Below are 15,654 nucleotides of genomic sequence, written 5' to 3' on the forward strand. Positions count from 1 at the left end.
TATAAATTCAAGAAGATTGAAATAATATCAAACATCTTCTCAGATCACAATGGTATAAAATTAGAAATCAATTACAATAAAAACAATCAAACACTTGGAGACTAAATAGCATGCTATTAAACAATGATTGGGTTACCAAAGAGATTAAAGAAGAAATAAAAAGCAAATGACAATGAAAACACAACAATCCAAAATCTATGGGGCACAGTGAAAGCAATCCTGCGAGGGAAGTTCATAGCACTAAAGGCCTACCTAAAAAAAAATAAATAAATAAAACAAAAAAGCTGGTAATAAGCTATCTAACCCTGCAACTTAAAGAATTAGAAAGAGAGCAACAACCAAAAAAAAAGCCCAGAGTAAGTAGAAGGATGGATATCATAAAGATCAGGGTGGAAATAAATGATATAGAGCACAAAAACACAATACAAAAGATCAATAAAACCAAGAGCTGGTTCTTTGAAAGGATAAACAAGATTGATGAACCTCTAGACAGGCTCACCAAGAAGCAAAGAGAGAGGACCCAAATAGACAAAATCAGAAATGACAAAGGATTGTAAAAAAAAAAAATACTACAAACAACTCTATTCCAATAAACTGTACAAACTAGATGAAATGGACGTATTCCTAGAAAAATACAACCTTCCAAAACTCAATCAGGAAGAATCAGAAAACTTGAATACACTGATAACTACCAATGAAATTGAAGCAGTAATTTAAAAACCTCCAGGAAACAAAAGTCCTGGACTGGAGGCTTCACAGGGGAGTTTTACTAAGCATCCAAAGAAGAACTAAAACCTACCCTCCTCAGACTATTCCAAAAAATTCAAGAGGAAGGAATACTTCCAAGTCCTTGCTATGAAGCCAGCATTATCCTAATCCAAAAACCAGATAAAGACACCACAAAGAAAGAGAATTGCAGGCCAATACCCCCGATGAACATAGATGCTAAAATCCTCCACAAAATATTTGCAAATCACATCCAGCAATACATTAAAAAGATCATACACCATGACAAAGTGGGATTTATTCCAGGGATGCAAGGCTGGTACAATATCCACAAATCAATAAACGTGATATATCACATAAACAAATTGAAAGATAAAAATCACATGATCATATCAATTGATGCAGAAAAAAACATTTGACAAAATACAACACCCTTTTTTGATAAAAACTCTCAGCAAAGTGGGAATAGAGGGATCATACCTCAGAATAATAAAAGCATTATATTAAAAACCTACAGCCAACATCATACTCAATTGGCAAAAACTAAAACCATTTTCTCTAAGAACAGGAATAAGACAGAGATGCCCACTTTCGCCACTTCTGTTCAACAAAGTACTGGAAGTGCTAGCCATAATGATCAGACAAGACGAGTAAATAAAATTGGAAAAGAAGAAGTAAATGTCCTTATTCATAGATGACATGATATTGTACATAGAAAACCCTAAGGACTCCATCATAAAACTACTAGATTTAATAAATAAATTTGGCAAGGTAGCAGGATACAAAATTAACACTAAGAAATCTATGACTTTTTAATATATAATAATGAACTCACAGAAAGAGAAAATAAAGAAACAATTTCATTTACTATTGCAACAAAAATAATTAAGAGACCTAGGAATAAACTTAACTAAGGAGGTAAAAGACCTGTACTCAGAAAACTACAGGATGTTGAAAAGTGAGAAAGAGGAAGATAAAAACAAATGGAAGAATATATCGTGTTCATGAATTGGTATAATCAACATCATATAAATGTCCATACTACTCAAATCAATCTATAGATTCAATGCAATCCCCATTAAAATATTAACGGCATATTTCACAGACCTAGAACAAACTCTCCAAAAATTTATATGGAATAAAAAAGACCCCAAATAGCTGGAGCAATTCTGAGAAAGAAGAACAATATTGGAGGGATCATAATACCAGATATCAGGTAATATTACAAAGCCACTGTTCTCAAAACTGCTTGGTACTGGCACAAGAATAGACATATAGACCAATGGAACATAACAAAGAATCCAGAAATTGACCCCAGCCATTATGCTCAATTAATATTTGATAAAGGAGGCAAGAGCATACAATGGAGTCAAGACAGTCTCTTCAATAAATGGTGTTGGGAAAATTAGAAAGATACATGCAAAAAAAATAAAACTAGACCACCAACTTACACCATACACAAAAATAAACTCAAAATGGATAAAGGACTTAAATGTAAGTCATGAAACCATAAAAATCCTAGAAAAAAAACCACAGGGAGCAAAATCTTAGACATATCTCATAGCAATATGTTTACCAATACATTTCCTAGTACAATGGAAACAAAGGAGAAAATAAACAAATGGGACTACATTAAAATAAAAAGTTTCTGTACAGCAAAAGAAACCACCAACAAAATAACAAGGGAGCCCACTGCATGGGAAAACATATTTGCCAATGTTACATCTGATAAGAGTTTAATCTCCAAAATTTATAGGGAACTCATACTACTTAACAAAAGGAAGATAAACAATCCAATCAAAAAAGGGGCAAAGGACCTAGACACTTCTCAAAAGTGGACATACAGAAGGCCAATAGGTATATAAAAAATGTTCAAAGTCACTAATTATCTGACAAATGCAAATTAAAACAATAATGAGGTACCATCTCACATCTGTCAGAATGGCTATCATCAACAAATCAACAAATGACAAGTGCTGGAGAGGATATGGAGAAAAGGGAACCCTCGTGCACTGCTGGTGGGAATGCAGACTGGTACAGCCACTATGGAAGACAGTATGGAGTTTCCTCAAAAAACTAAAAATGGAACTCCCATTTGACCCAGTGATTCCTCTTCTAGGAATATATCACAGGAAATCAGAAACACGTCAAAAAGAATATATGCACCTCTATGTTCATAGCAGCACAATTTACAATAGCTAAGATTTGGATACAGCCTAAGTGCCCATCAGCAGATGAGTGGATTAAAAAAAATGTGGTACACCTTTTTATGAAAATGGTGCCAAAAGCTAAGAAGGAAGCCCCTCCTTCTCCCCAAGCAGAACCAAAGCAAAGGCTTTGAAGGCAAGAAAGCAGTGCTGAAAAGGCATCCACAGCCACAAAAAAAAAAAGAGAAGAAGATCCGCACTTCAGCCACATCCCAATGGCCAAAGACACTAAGGCTCCAAAGGGAGCCTAAATATTCTCAGAAGAGCACACCCAGGAGAAACAAGCTTGACCACTATGCCATCATCAACTTCCTCCTGACTACCAAGTCAGCCGTGAAGAAGACAGAAGGCAACAATACACTTGTGTTCATTGTGGATGCCAAGGCAAACAGGCACCAGATCAAACAGGCTGTAAGGAAGATCTATGACATTGATGTGGCCAAGGTCAACCCCCTGATCAGGCCTGATGGAGAGAAGAAGGCATATGTTCGACTGGCTCCTGACTATGATGCTTTGGATGTTGCCAACAAAATTGGGATCGTCTAAACTGAGTCCAGCTGCCTAATTCTAAATATAAAAATTTTACACTGTAAAAAAACAACAACAAAAACAACACTTGTGGTACATCTATGCAATGGAATACTATGCTGCTGTAAAAAAGAAAGAACTTTTACCATTCACAACAGCATGGATGGACCTGGAGAGCATTATGCTAAGCGAAATAAGCCAGTCAGAAAAAGATAAATATCACATGATCTCACTCATTTGTGAATATAATGAACATCATAAACTAATGCACAAAAATAGAGACATAGAAGCATCAAACAGACCATCGAACCTCAGAGGGAAGGCAGTGGGGGATTGGCAAGGGGAGGGGATAAGAGATTAACCAAAGACATTGTATGCATATAAGAATAACCAATGGATACAGACAATAGGGGGGTAAAGGCCTAGGCTGGGGTGGGGGTGGGGGAGGGCTGGGAGAGACAATAGAGGAAGAAGGGGACATTTATAATACTTTCAACAATAAATATTTTTTTAAAAAAGAAGCAAGCAAAAAATATGAAGCCAAAATGTAGAAAACAGGGAATATGGAGGTGTTTTGGGCAATTAATTAATAAAAAATACGGTTTCTCTAGTATTGTCATGTTTGTGTATTTGTAAGCTTTTCAAAATTCATAGTTAGTTGTGATATCTAAATCCTAAATAAACAGTTTAATATCTGGTTTTGTATTCATAATTTTTAAAAATTCTTTTTCATAAAGAGAGCCTTCTAAATTGTCAAGGCTTCAAGGCCCATAATATGTGGATCTGCCCCTGGATGTAAGAGAAAAACAAAAGTTTTAAAAAGCACATGCATTTTCTTTTTGATCTTTTACATTTGTTTTTTGGGAGGAATACATATGTAATGTGTTTATCACATAACTAGTTTCTAACACATAGCAGGTTGCAAAAATGTTATTTCCCTTTTCCTAGCTCTAGTTAGTACCATAGGTATCATGGTGGCTCAGCAACTGCCATTCTTTTTTGCCACCTACTGCAACATAATACATATCTTGATTATTTCCCATTTATCCTCCCTTGTTGGTGCTACTCAGACCAGTATAACTGGATAAATGCAAATAACCATAGATTCATGTTTTAAAAGAAATGTTAACTGTCCTTCCTTTCTCTATTTTTATCTCCTCATATTTTGGGGGGAAATTCATTTTTGGGGGGGCGGGGGGAGTGACATGCACTGTAGGAGAATGGAGTAGGTATTGCGAAGATAAGAGACTAAAATGTCAAGTGCAGGCAGAACCAGTTTGAAAATAATTGAAACTTGATGAGTAGATCTTAGGGTTGTAGAATATTTCAGTATATTGAGATTTTAAAAATATCTTTTATCTGTTCCACATAGCCAATTTTGGATCCATGTGAAAGAATTTCTGACCTCAGTGGTTGTATTTAGTATCATGGAATCAAAGAATGTAAGAGCCAGAAAGCATATTAGAGATCATAATCCAGTGACCTCATATTACAGAACAGTCATTAGAGCTAAATGAATTGGCCAAGATCATAAATATGGTAGTGGTCGTTTCAAGGACTATAAACCAAAAGTAACCAACATGTCTTGTTTGATCAGAGCATTAAATTCAACCACTTAAGAGTCATATCTGGATAAGGGAGAAAAAGTCCTATCTGTGGAGAAAAGGCATGTATTTTACCGTAAGTACTAAGGGTTAATGAAGAAAATAAAAATGGCTACCTACTGAAGTAAGGGTGTGTGAAAGCTAATGTCCAAACTGGACTTATGAAATTTACTATGTGCAGTTGGGAGTCTATTATGTTTTATGAGAAGTGAAGAACAAAAGTAAGATAAATGCCAGAAAATCCTTGGTCAGTGTGTCTCAAAGTATGTAGTCTCAGGATAAAGTGCATTAAAACTCCTGGGAAGTTTGTTAGAACGCAAATTTCTGGGTTTTACCCTAGAATTATAGGATAAACTTCTCTAGGGCAGTTGTCGGCAAACTCATTAGTCAACAGAGCCAAATATCAACAGTACAACGATTGGAATTTCTTTTGAGAGTCAAATTTTTAAAACTTAAACTATAGCCAGAACCGGTTTGGCTCAGTGGATAGAGCATCGGCCTGCGGACTGAAAGGTCCCAGGTTCGATTCCAGTCAAGGGCATGTACCTGGGTTGCGGGCACATCCCCAGTAGGAGATGTGCAGGAGGCAGCTGATCGATGTTTCTCTCTCATTGATGTTTCTAACTCTATCTCTCTCCCTTTCTCTCTGTAAAAAATCAATAAAATATATTAAAAAAAAAACTTAAACTATATAGGTAGGTACATTGTTATTAACTTAATTAGGGTACTCCTAAGGCTTAGGAAGAGCCACACTCAAAAGGTCAAAGAGCCTCATGTGGCTCGCGAGCCGCAGTTTGCCGACCATGGCTCTAGGGGCAAGGTAAGAGACTGCATCTTATATAATAAAGAGGGAATATGCAAATTGACCACCACTCTGCCACAAAGATGGTGGAGCCCACAGCAGAGGCAGGGATTTCCGTAACACAAGATGGCTGCACCCACATCGGAGGCCAAGTTCCCGTAATAAGCCTTAACAACAATCAGCAGGTACCTGAGGCTGTGTGACACTGCCCCCCCCCATGGGGCTTGACAGGGGACCTCAGGCCATGACCCCTACCTGGTGGGGCTTGACAGGGTACCTCAAGGTGTGCCCCCCACCCCAGTGCTGGGCTGGGGGACCTCAGGCTGCTCCCCTTGCCCTGGGCCAGGGGACCTCAGGCCATGCCCCCCACCCAGCTGGGCTGGACAGGGGACCTGAGGCTTTGCCCCCCTCCCAGCATCGGGCCAGGGGAGCTGAGGCTGCTCCCCCCAACAGGCAGAGCTTGATGGGGAACCTCAGGCCATGCCCCCCGCCCGGTGGGGCTTGACAGGGGATCTCAGGCCGCACCCCCACCCGGCGGGGCTTGATGGGTGACCTCAATCCATGCCCCCCACCCCAGCACTGGACCAGGGAACCTGAGGCTGCATCCTCCGCCTGGGGGGGCTTGACAAGGGTGGGACCGGCCGGGTCTGGATCTAGCCCAATGGGGCGGGGAGCTGGCCAGGTCTGGGTCTCATGTGATTTTGAGGCACATGAGGGTGGGTGGGGACTTGACTCTGGGTCCCATGGTGCGCTCCAGACTCTGACAGGATGAAGATTTTTATATACATTTTACTAATTTTCTTTCATCTCTGACACTCCTATTATAGAGAAAGGGCAAATAGCAATATTAAAATATTTCCTCTAATTAATCCCCTTTTAATGTGCATGAATTTCATGCAATGGGCCACTAGTATTATATAAATACCTGAGGTGATTCCAATACAGATGTTTTGAATAGGACTTCAAGAAGTACTGTTCTTGGTTAATAACAGAGAAAATAATGATTCCATGCCAATAATGTCTCTTAAGCATAAGAAAAATACTTAGAACAAGGCATGATAATGATTCTACTATAATAAGAATCCAAGATATCTGAGTTTTAGTTTCAAATCCACAATTATCAAATTTTGGGTTCATTGTTTTACCTCCTGTGTTCCCATTTTATCCTCATTCCAAGGGTAAGTTTGTAAGCAAGGGAATGACATGGTATTAATTATATTTGTTGCTGAATAAATATAATAAAAGCATAGACCAAGTTAGGGGCAGATCAAGTTAGGTGAATATGCTATTGAAACAGTCTAGGTAAAAGATAATGCTAACTTAAAATAGGCTGTTGACAGTAGAACTAGAAAGTAGTGAATGGGTTTTGTGATTTATTTTGATGGGATCAGTGACGGATAAACTATAAGGGAGAGGGAGGTGTCAAGGATGATTCATGAGTTTCTGACTTGTGATGAATGGTTGAGGTTTTAAGGGATATTAATGATTTGAGGGTTCAGGTATTTGAACATGAGGTCAGATCAGGTAGGTCAGGGCTAAATGAGTAGGAGGAAATGGTGCATTAAAAGACTAGAGGTCTCTCAGAAGTCAAAGGACAAATAGGGTCAGAGTAGGAGAACTGGGAGGATGGCAGACTGTGGCCAGACAGTGAGGTACTGGCATATCTGATTTCCATGGTGGAGCAATTCTATGTGATGGCCAGGTCTGGGTTAGCCCTGAGAACAGCAGGCTGATGTGGAAGTCAGTGGAGTTGGAGAGGTTGATGAACTTGATAGGTCAGGATGCTGATTGAGTCATTTGGGACTGGAGTGGACAACTGTGATTCAAAGGCCAAAAGTTTGGGATAGTGACCAAATCAGTCGATGAGAGAAAACAAGAAATAGTTGGATGACCAAATGGAAGAGGAAAAATAGCTTAGAGCCTGTACTGGAGTGCCTTTAAAGAAAATATCTTCCCCTTTGATATCTGGGTTGTGGGGGAATGAACCCCTCCATATTTGAGAAAATATGTTTTGGTTTAAGGCAAAAGATTAGGTTTTTAAAAAAAAGCCTTGTAAGCACCAGAGCACAAACATGCTGTTTGTTTGGTTGGTGAGTTATATATTTTTGGTTCCAGGAAGAGCACTTCAAATTTGTCATTATAAAAAATTTATATTCATGAATACTGAAATATGTCTGGATTAAATGCTATGATGTCGGAGATGTGCCTCAAAATAGTAGAGGGTGGATGGGTAGAGGTGATAAATGAAGCAAGATTGGCCAAGCATTGATCCATTGATAATAACTTGAAGCCCCCAGCAATGGACACATGGGGATGCCTTACACTATTCTGTTTTTGTGTATGTTTGAAGTTTTCTTTAATAAAAAAAAAAAAAAAGTTCATCTTTATAGATTTGGCCCATTGTTTGGACTGGCATCTTTTTATAGTCTCACTTTGTAAAGATCTCTTGTCCCCTCTCCATGAGGTCCATAGGGATATATATTTATCCTCATTTTATTGATAAAGCTCTTTGATCTTAAGGAACTTGTTCAGGAGTAAATGTCTGCTTAGAGGCTGACGTAGGACCAGAACTCCATGTTCTTTTGCCTTCTGGATCAGTATGTCAACCACCTGAGTGAGTTTGTAAGTTTCCATGATGAGGATGTTAAAATTCAGAGTAGTTCTCTAGGGTCTTTGATTTTGGAAACATAGTCTTCATTTGATTGCAACTCTGACATAATGAGATTGCCTTTGTACATATTATTCCTTTTGCAAGGAATGTTTGTTCCATCTCCTAGTTCACCATTTTAACTCCTACACATCCTTCAAACTCAGTCCCCCCACACATACTCTCTGTGCCATCCCAGCAATCATTCCCTTATTTGCATTTGTTCTGTATCTTGTTCAAACTTTTTCCATTCATCAATCACAATGAATTTTAAATGTGTGCATGTGCACGTGTGTGTGTGCAATTTTCTCTAATAAACTAGAATCATGGACGTATTTTTTTAAACTTCAGGGCCTTTTACATAATGACAACATGTAATATGCAGCTATTCAACAACTCACACATGCCTGAAACTATCGGTCCAAGGCAAAGGCAAGTGGAAAAAAAAAAAAAAAGGAACCAAAATAACTGCATCTGAGTGAGTACTTATGATGTGGTATGAAAATCTGGGGTTGTAAATGTTTTCCTTTTTGGAAACTAAGTCACTCAGAGGTCTTTATTCAAATATCAGGGTGAAGCCAATAAATGTAGAAAGTGTTCTAAGATTAAATCACTTAGAGTATTTTTCCTGTAATAAAAACCCTCCTGTAGGATAAGATGGAGGTGGAGAAGGTGGGAAGCAGGGGTTGTTTGTTTTTGAAGTTGTGCAATTCATAGACTGTGCAAATCACTTGTCACAGCAGAGTAGGCCCACAGGAAGGAAGATGAAGTCCCACACAGATAATCACATCAGTTATAAAGCTGGTTAATATCTAGAAAGGCTGATACAGAGTGATCTTTTGAAGGAACACTTGTTTATTAAGAACGGGGCACAATATGTATCTGAAAGGATTGCTTCACAAAGCTTTGTAAGAAGGTGTGCATTAACTTAAGACGATCTTCTTTGTCCTGAAGAAGAGGAGTGGGCTTTCACACATATAGTTTTCAAAGTGCTACTCGTAAGTATGCAGAGGAATGCAGCCCACCTTAATCAAAAAGTAAAATTTAGAATGAGTTCTATACCCTCTCCCCATTTATTTTGCAACACACATCAAGCTTATTTCACTGTGAAAGTGTCATTTCCAAGCCTGCAGGGCTCTTATCTCCCAGTTAGGCTGGGCATCAGTGGTAAACAGGAGGCACAAGGAGGGCAGTGGAAAGACAGCTTTAACATTTTCAGTGAAAAGAGCCAACTTGTATGTGGTACTGATTTGCTTTTAATAACAAGCTTCCGCAACCAAAACTGATTAATTGGCATAAGAACAAGGGTACAAAGGGAACATCAAGGGGCCTTCCAACATGCTAACCAAATGATGAATTCTCTGTTTTGGGTGGCCATCATTTTATCCCTTGGAACCAGGAGATAAAAAGATGCAAAGCTCTTAATATAAGCTGCCTGAATATATAAAGAAACCAATGCAGCCAGTGGTGTTGTCTTAATACTTTATAATTACATTCCATACTTTAAGCAAATGCAAATTCTGCATGCTGCCCTTGAAAGTCAATTTCACTGCATACTAAATTGAAAGCAATCACTGGTACAAGCTCAACTAAAACATCTGTCGGGTAAACACCAAAGCATTTTCCACACAGTACTGCATTTTAAAATAGCTAACTTTATTGTCAGTGAAAAGATAGGCACAGAGTGGATTCACACCTGCTTAATTTTACTGGAACTAGCTCCGTTGATTACAGAATGGGGTCTTAATCATTATAAGGCCAAATACATTTCAAACCAAAGGTGATTCTTCTCTAGCCATCTGCCAACCTCAGCTATTCATTTTACAAACACATGCCATTAATCACAAGGGAGGCCACAGAAGGAGGGTTGAAGGCTTCATATAACCCATCGTTGCTACCAGAAAAAAACAAACAAACTCCTGACACTGGTCAGACTGATGATGGATGGCACTTGGAAGATATATTCCAAGGATCATGCCAGGCTGAAATTGGTGGCAATTAGCCCATAGCTAATGCCTTCCTTTGAAAACATGTTCAGTAAGAATGCACACATTTTAAGTAACAAATTCCATATGTGAATGAGCAATTGAGATAACAGGAGATAACAGACATGAGAATATAATGTATAAGAGTTAGTGCATATGTATACACTTGAAGTTGCTACATTGTTAGTTTTTAGGCTCTTCATAAAAAGTAGTTTGCACAGTAAGTTTGTTCATTTTCCAATCGTTGTGCATAACCAACTGTGTAACAAGAAAAAGAGAATGTGATGGGTCTCCCAGTATGTTTCCCATGGCAGGTGATGGCAAATATTTCAGGTTCCTACTATCCTCTCAACCTAAAGCTCAAAAGCAGCACTGAAAACAAATCCTTCATTAAAACAACAATTAAGATACATGATTTTATAAGAAAGCTCAAGCTACTTTTATTTAATAAAAAAATGTTAATAAGAATTTCATATCAAGTAAAGTTTGTTCTAATGAAATTTTTCTGTACAAGGGACATTGAAGTACAACTGACTTAGAAGGTCCCCAGAGACCACCATGCAGTACAAGTTAAGACAACAAGGTCACCTTCCTGTTCTGAGGTGCCAGTAAAATGCATAGATAGCTGGGAGTCCAGAAACATCCCCCAAGTGTTACATTGACACAATTGTGAAAAGGTGGCTACCTTGACATTTCTCCCATAAACCTGAATTTTAAAATGTCATCTATTAGGGATCTTCTGAAAAGGCTGAATCAATCTTCTTCGTAAACATAATACACTGACATGGACTTATTCCATCTCTCAAATGTACAATGTATTTGAGTAAATTACCTGGGATTAAAAACTGAGCCAAAAGGGAACCCCGCTGGTGTGAGGGGGGGCAGAGATGTTGTGGAAAGTTCAAAATAATATTTAGCTAAGAACTTCCTCCTTTCCCAAAATACATGAGCCTAAAGAGATGGCTGCCACACAGTGTGGAATGTATGACATTTGTCACCTTACAAAATGTAATTAAAACCATGGCTCCCAGAGCTAGCAAAAATGCTGGCAATATGTTATAAACATGAAAGGAGTAAATGAAAGGTTTACTTTTCTATTTATTTATGAATTTATTTAGACAGGAAGTAGCAGTCCTGAAGTTTGCTACTTGTTGCTTTTACTATTTGAGTTTTTTTCTATGACTAAAGGGTAATATGAATGAGCATTAACACAACTGCACTTTTAGTTTCTATTTGGGATTCACTAAATAACTAAGTACTAATGTGTGTGATAATCACTTCATTATTAAAAATGTCAAGACTGCCTGAAAAAGCACATCACTTTCCCTCTTATCTCCTCCTTCCCCTCACACAAAATAATTCCTTTGGAAGGTCGCTGGGAATGACACAAGAATACTGTTAAGTAGGCCATTCCTGTACTTACAGAGGAACTCTGTAAGGTGACCTGAGACAGCCAATCTCATAGCAAGAGAAGAAGTGAGGTTGATATTTTAGGGCAGATGTCCCATGTGACTCCATACTGAAATCAGAATCAGGAAAGGAAAAACCTTGCAAAAGGCACTGCAGGAAAGGCAAGATAGGAACTCAGAACCCTGTACAAATTACTGAAGCCAGGGCTATTTTACAAAATACATATGCCCTGGACTGTGAAGATGCCTTTTCTTAAAATGGGGCTTTTTGTATATAAGTGTTTCCCAAAATAAGCACGGTATTTGGCAGAGTGGGAAGCTGTGTTGTATGATCTTGAAAAAGTCACTTAAAGTCTCCAGGTCTCAGATTCCTCATCACTAAAATGATGGGGTTGGGCTATTGTATTGCAAAAATTCCTTCCAGCCACTATGCCTCACAATGTAATATATCAGGCCTACTCTTCTATTAATCTGATTTCTAACTAGCATATCCCCAAACCTCTACCCCCCCCACCCTTACATAACACTCCCAATCCCCTCACCTCCCCCCAAACCCCTGAAAACTGATATTAATGACTTTGATTGTAGATTTATCATCTTAATGAAGGGTAGATAAGTGACACAGAGCAGGGACCTATGGCAATGAGCAGCCCTTCTGTGTTCCTGGAGGCAGCCCTTAGGCAAAACTTGGAGCCATGGCCTCCTTGGTCCCTGCCCACATGTACATTTCCTGCTGCTCTCCAAAAGCATTCCAAGATGGAGTCACTGGCCATGAAAAGAGGTAGCTGAGGACTCTGCTGCAGCCCACCTCTCCCCTGACTGCAGCATAGTACTTTGGGTTTCTCATGCTTTTCCCTTGGAGGTGATAGTCAAATACGTCTAAGAACTTGGGAAACAAAATGAGTTATTTCAAAGTAGTCACCAGAAATTCAAAGCATTCAACCTGTCACCACAAGTGCTTCCTCGTTTTGCAAGTAATTGACAATTTGAGAACTGGTGACACAGCCAGTGAATTTGTGCTGAGGAAGAATTAGACACTAAGCAGATTGGTCTCAGGAAAGGCAAGCAAGCTGTTCATGGCTAGACACAGACCACAAAGGTCTACATTCTGCAAGCACCTCGTGCAACTCTCCATCAAGGCCTCCGGTGGTCTAACTCTCTAAGAGAGCGGAAGTTTTAGCTAATTTAACTTTCTTAGTGGCTGAAAGCAATATATTAATTACCCAAATGCATAAATTATTCCAGAGTATATATATGAATGTATGAACCTCCAAGAGGGAACCAAAAGAATCAACTTCCAAAGCACCACTGAAATGAAAATAAAAACAATCCCCTGGCACAGGGTAGCTGGGAAGTTGGAAGGGAAAATTAGCTCCAGCACCCTTCCACACCCCACTACTCCCTACCTTCCCTCCAGTTTACATGGCTCCAAAAACTATCCCCTTTCACGAGCCCGAGGCAAGAGCTCTCTCTCTCTGGATGCTGCCTAGATGGTAACTCTGCAAAACATCACATGTGCAAATTCTCTCCAGCTTCCCATTTCTGAACTACCTTTTACACACTGTCTTCCAAACATACTGTGCTCTTCAATAAAAAATGATCTGGAATATGGAAATGCCAAAAATTTTTAAGCACATTATAAAACATTGGTGAATATCCAGCTATTAACAGTCCCAGTATTTGTAGAAATCCAATAACCTTTAGAGCACACTCTGATTGATTTGTCTTTAGAGGTACTCTCTAAGTGCACCAAAATAGACTGGAGTTCATATGGCATTATGTAAGTACTATAATGTCAAAATAAAAAGTCCCTTTAAAAAAACATTCCCCCAATCCCTTTTCCTCACCCTCAAAATAACAACAAAAGGGAAAAATGATTAAGAGCATTCTTGCTGATAAACTGCAGCTCTTGATTAGGCCGTTTAGATGAGATATTCCACCATTTCTGCATCAGGCTCTTGTCCCAGGATCTGAGCAGCAGCTTTTCGCTCCAGAGTATTGGAGTGGAAAACGGGACCATCTACATAGAAATAAGGGATTAGAAAACACTTAGGGATAACATAAAAACACAAATTTCTAGAAATGGACAGCTTTTAAAGCCCCTATGAAGTCAATGGCCAGGTGAGACTTGCTTGTCACCTGCCCTGTTCCTCTGAACATTTATTTACTTCTACTGGGAGAAAGGCCTGGACTCATTTCTGTTCCCATCTTAGTGTCAGATGTTATTTACAGACTCTCTGCCCTCATCTTGCCTGATTAATCCTTTTTAGAATATGAAAAATCTCCCTCCAAATGACCAACTGTGCCCAAACAGCAGGTACAAACAAATCTGTAATGAGGACAGAATCAAAAGCTACCTGGTAGAGCATTATTACCTGTCTTGTCTGGATTACAGGCCAAATTTGGTATAGACAAGCGCCGCGGTCCAGAAGCAGCGGCTGGAGTTGCAGGAGCATCAGCCTGAGCCAAAGATGGAGTTGGTGCTGGAGCTGGAGTAGCAGCTGCAACTGGAGATGGAGTCGGTGTCTGAGTCAGAGCTGGAACAGAAGCCTGAGCTGCTGCTGGAGCCGGAACCGGAGTTGGAGCCTGAGCTGGAACCGGAGCTGGAGCAGCTGGAGCAACCTGAACAGCAGCAGAAGCAGGAGCAACAATAGTAGCAGCAACAGCAGAGGCAGCGGCTGGAATCTGAATAGCAGCAGCTGGAGAAACAGCAGCAGCAAGAGCAGCAGCAGCTGCTGCTGGAGATGGGGCAGCGGCAGCAGCAACAGCCACTGGAGCAGCAGCTACCATGGTGGTGGTGTTGGTGGCAGCATTGGCAGTGATGGCGGCAGCAACTGTAGCAGGAATAGAGATTGGAGTAACAGCTGCAGTTTTGTTTGCTTCAGTTCCCCGTTCCGTTTGGGTGCTGCAGTCTCGGCTGCCCGTCTTAGAGTGAGCTGAGAGCAGGGGAGTCGAGGGCGGCACAGGTGAGGGTGTAGAAGAGACAGACTCTGCACGGTAGTCTCCACCCAGGAGAATGCCTACAAAGGGAAGCGGGAAAGAGGTTAGAAAACTATACTTTCTTCAAATGCAGGCATCTCGTTACCTCTTCTTTGTAGGAGGTTCAGGAGAAATATGAATGGGTCTAATTCTTTACTTTGTCCTCATTCGAACCCAGAAATCAGTTTGTCACGCACTTCCCGTCATGTCTAAAAGTTTCTTTCAGACTTGGTAGACCCCTTCTGGTTCTCATTCTCCAAGCCCCAGCACATCATATTAAACCTGAAGTGTCCTGGGTATGTGTTTTGATTTATTTGTCCAGTGGTGATTGATTCCCACCGAGCTATCAGAATGCTTCTACTTGTTTCCACCTGTAACCAACACCATCCATACTAGACAGCTGGAAAGGATCGGTGGAAGAAGTCTGTGGTCACAGATGAATGTGATAATAATTGTGTGATCTAAGGTTCTAATCATGACCATGGTCCCAAAAGTGCCTGCTCTAACTAAAGGGCACTGCTAGTGTCACAGAACCAAGAAAGTTATTAGAAGCAACAAAAACAGCTAAAATTAAAATATATACAGCTTGTGTCCTCAGGCTCTAACCAAGTGCCTCATGGTATCACAAATACTTCTGAGGTTTTGATTAGAAGGGAAGCAATGGACAGGGAAGAAGTGAAAAAGTACATTCTATTCTCATCTCAGAACATTATGGTAACAAAAACCTGTCACCCAGCTCCATTTAGCTTAATTAGAACTCTGAGTCC

General features: G+C 39.8%; 1 protein-coding gene and 1 pseudogene across 2 annotated transcripts in view; one reads left to right on the plus strand and one right to left on the minus strand.

The window, feature by feature from the left end:
• Nucleotides 1-3,001: 3,001 nt before the first annotated feature.
• Nucleotides 3,002-3,479, plus strand: LOC308511779 (large ribosomal subunit protein uL23-like; annotated as a pseudogene). Its single transcript has one exon. The product of its transcript is annotated as a large ribosomal subunit protein uL23-like (transcript).
• A 10,351-nt stretch (nucleotides 3,480-13,830) lies between these two features.
• AMOT (angiomotin) overlaps nucleotides 13,831-15,654 on the minus strand; it is a gene marked incomplete at both ends in the record, with an annotated part of 48,869 nt that continues 47,045 nt past the window's right edge. The window contains 2 exons of the mRNA XM_081081974.1: nucleotides 13,831-13,928; nucleotides 14,284-14,928. Of these exons, the coding sequence (XP_080938100.1) occupies nucleotides 13,831-13,928; nucleotides 14,284-14,928 (743 nt within the window). The remainder of the gene's footprint in view (nucleotides 13,929-14,283; nucleotides 14,929-15,654) is intronic.

Source organism: Myotis nattereri (assembly GCF_964212035.1).
Source record: "Myotis nattereri genome assembly, chromosome: X".
Lineage (NCBI taxonomy): Eukaryota > Metazoa > Chordata > Mammalia > Chiroptera > Vespertilionidae > Myotis > Myotis nattereri.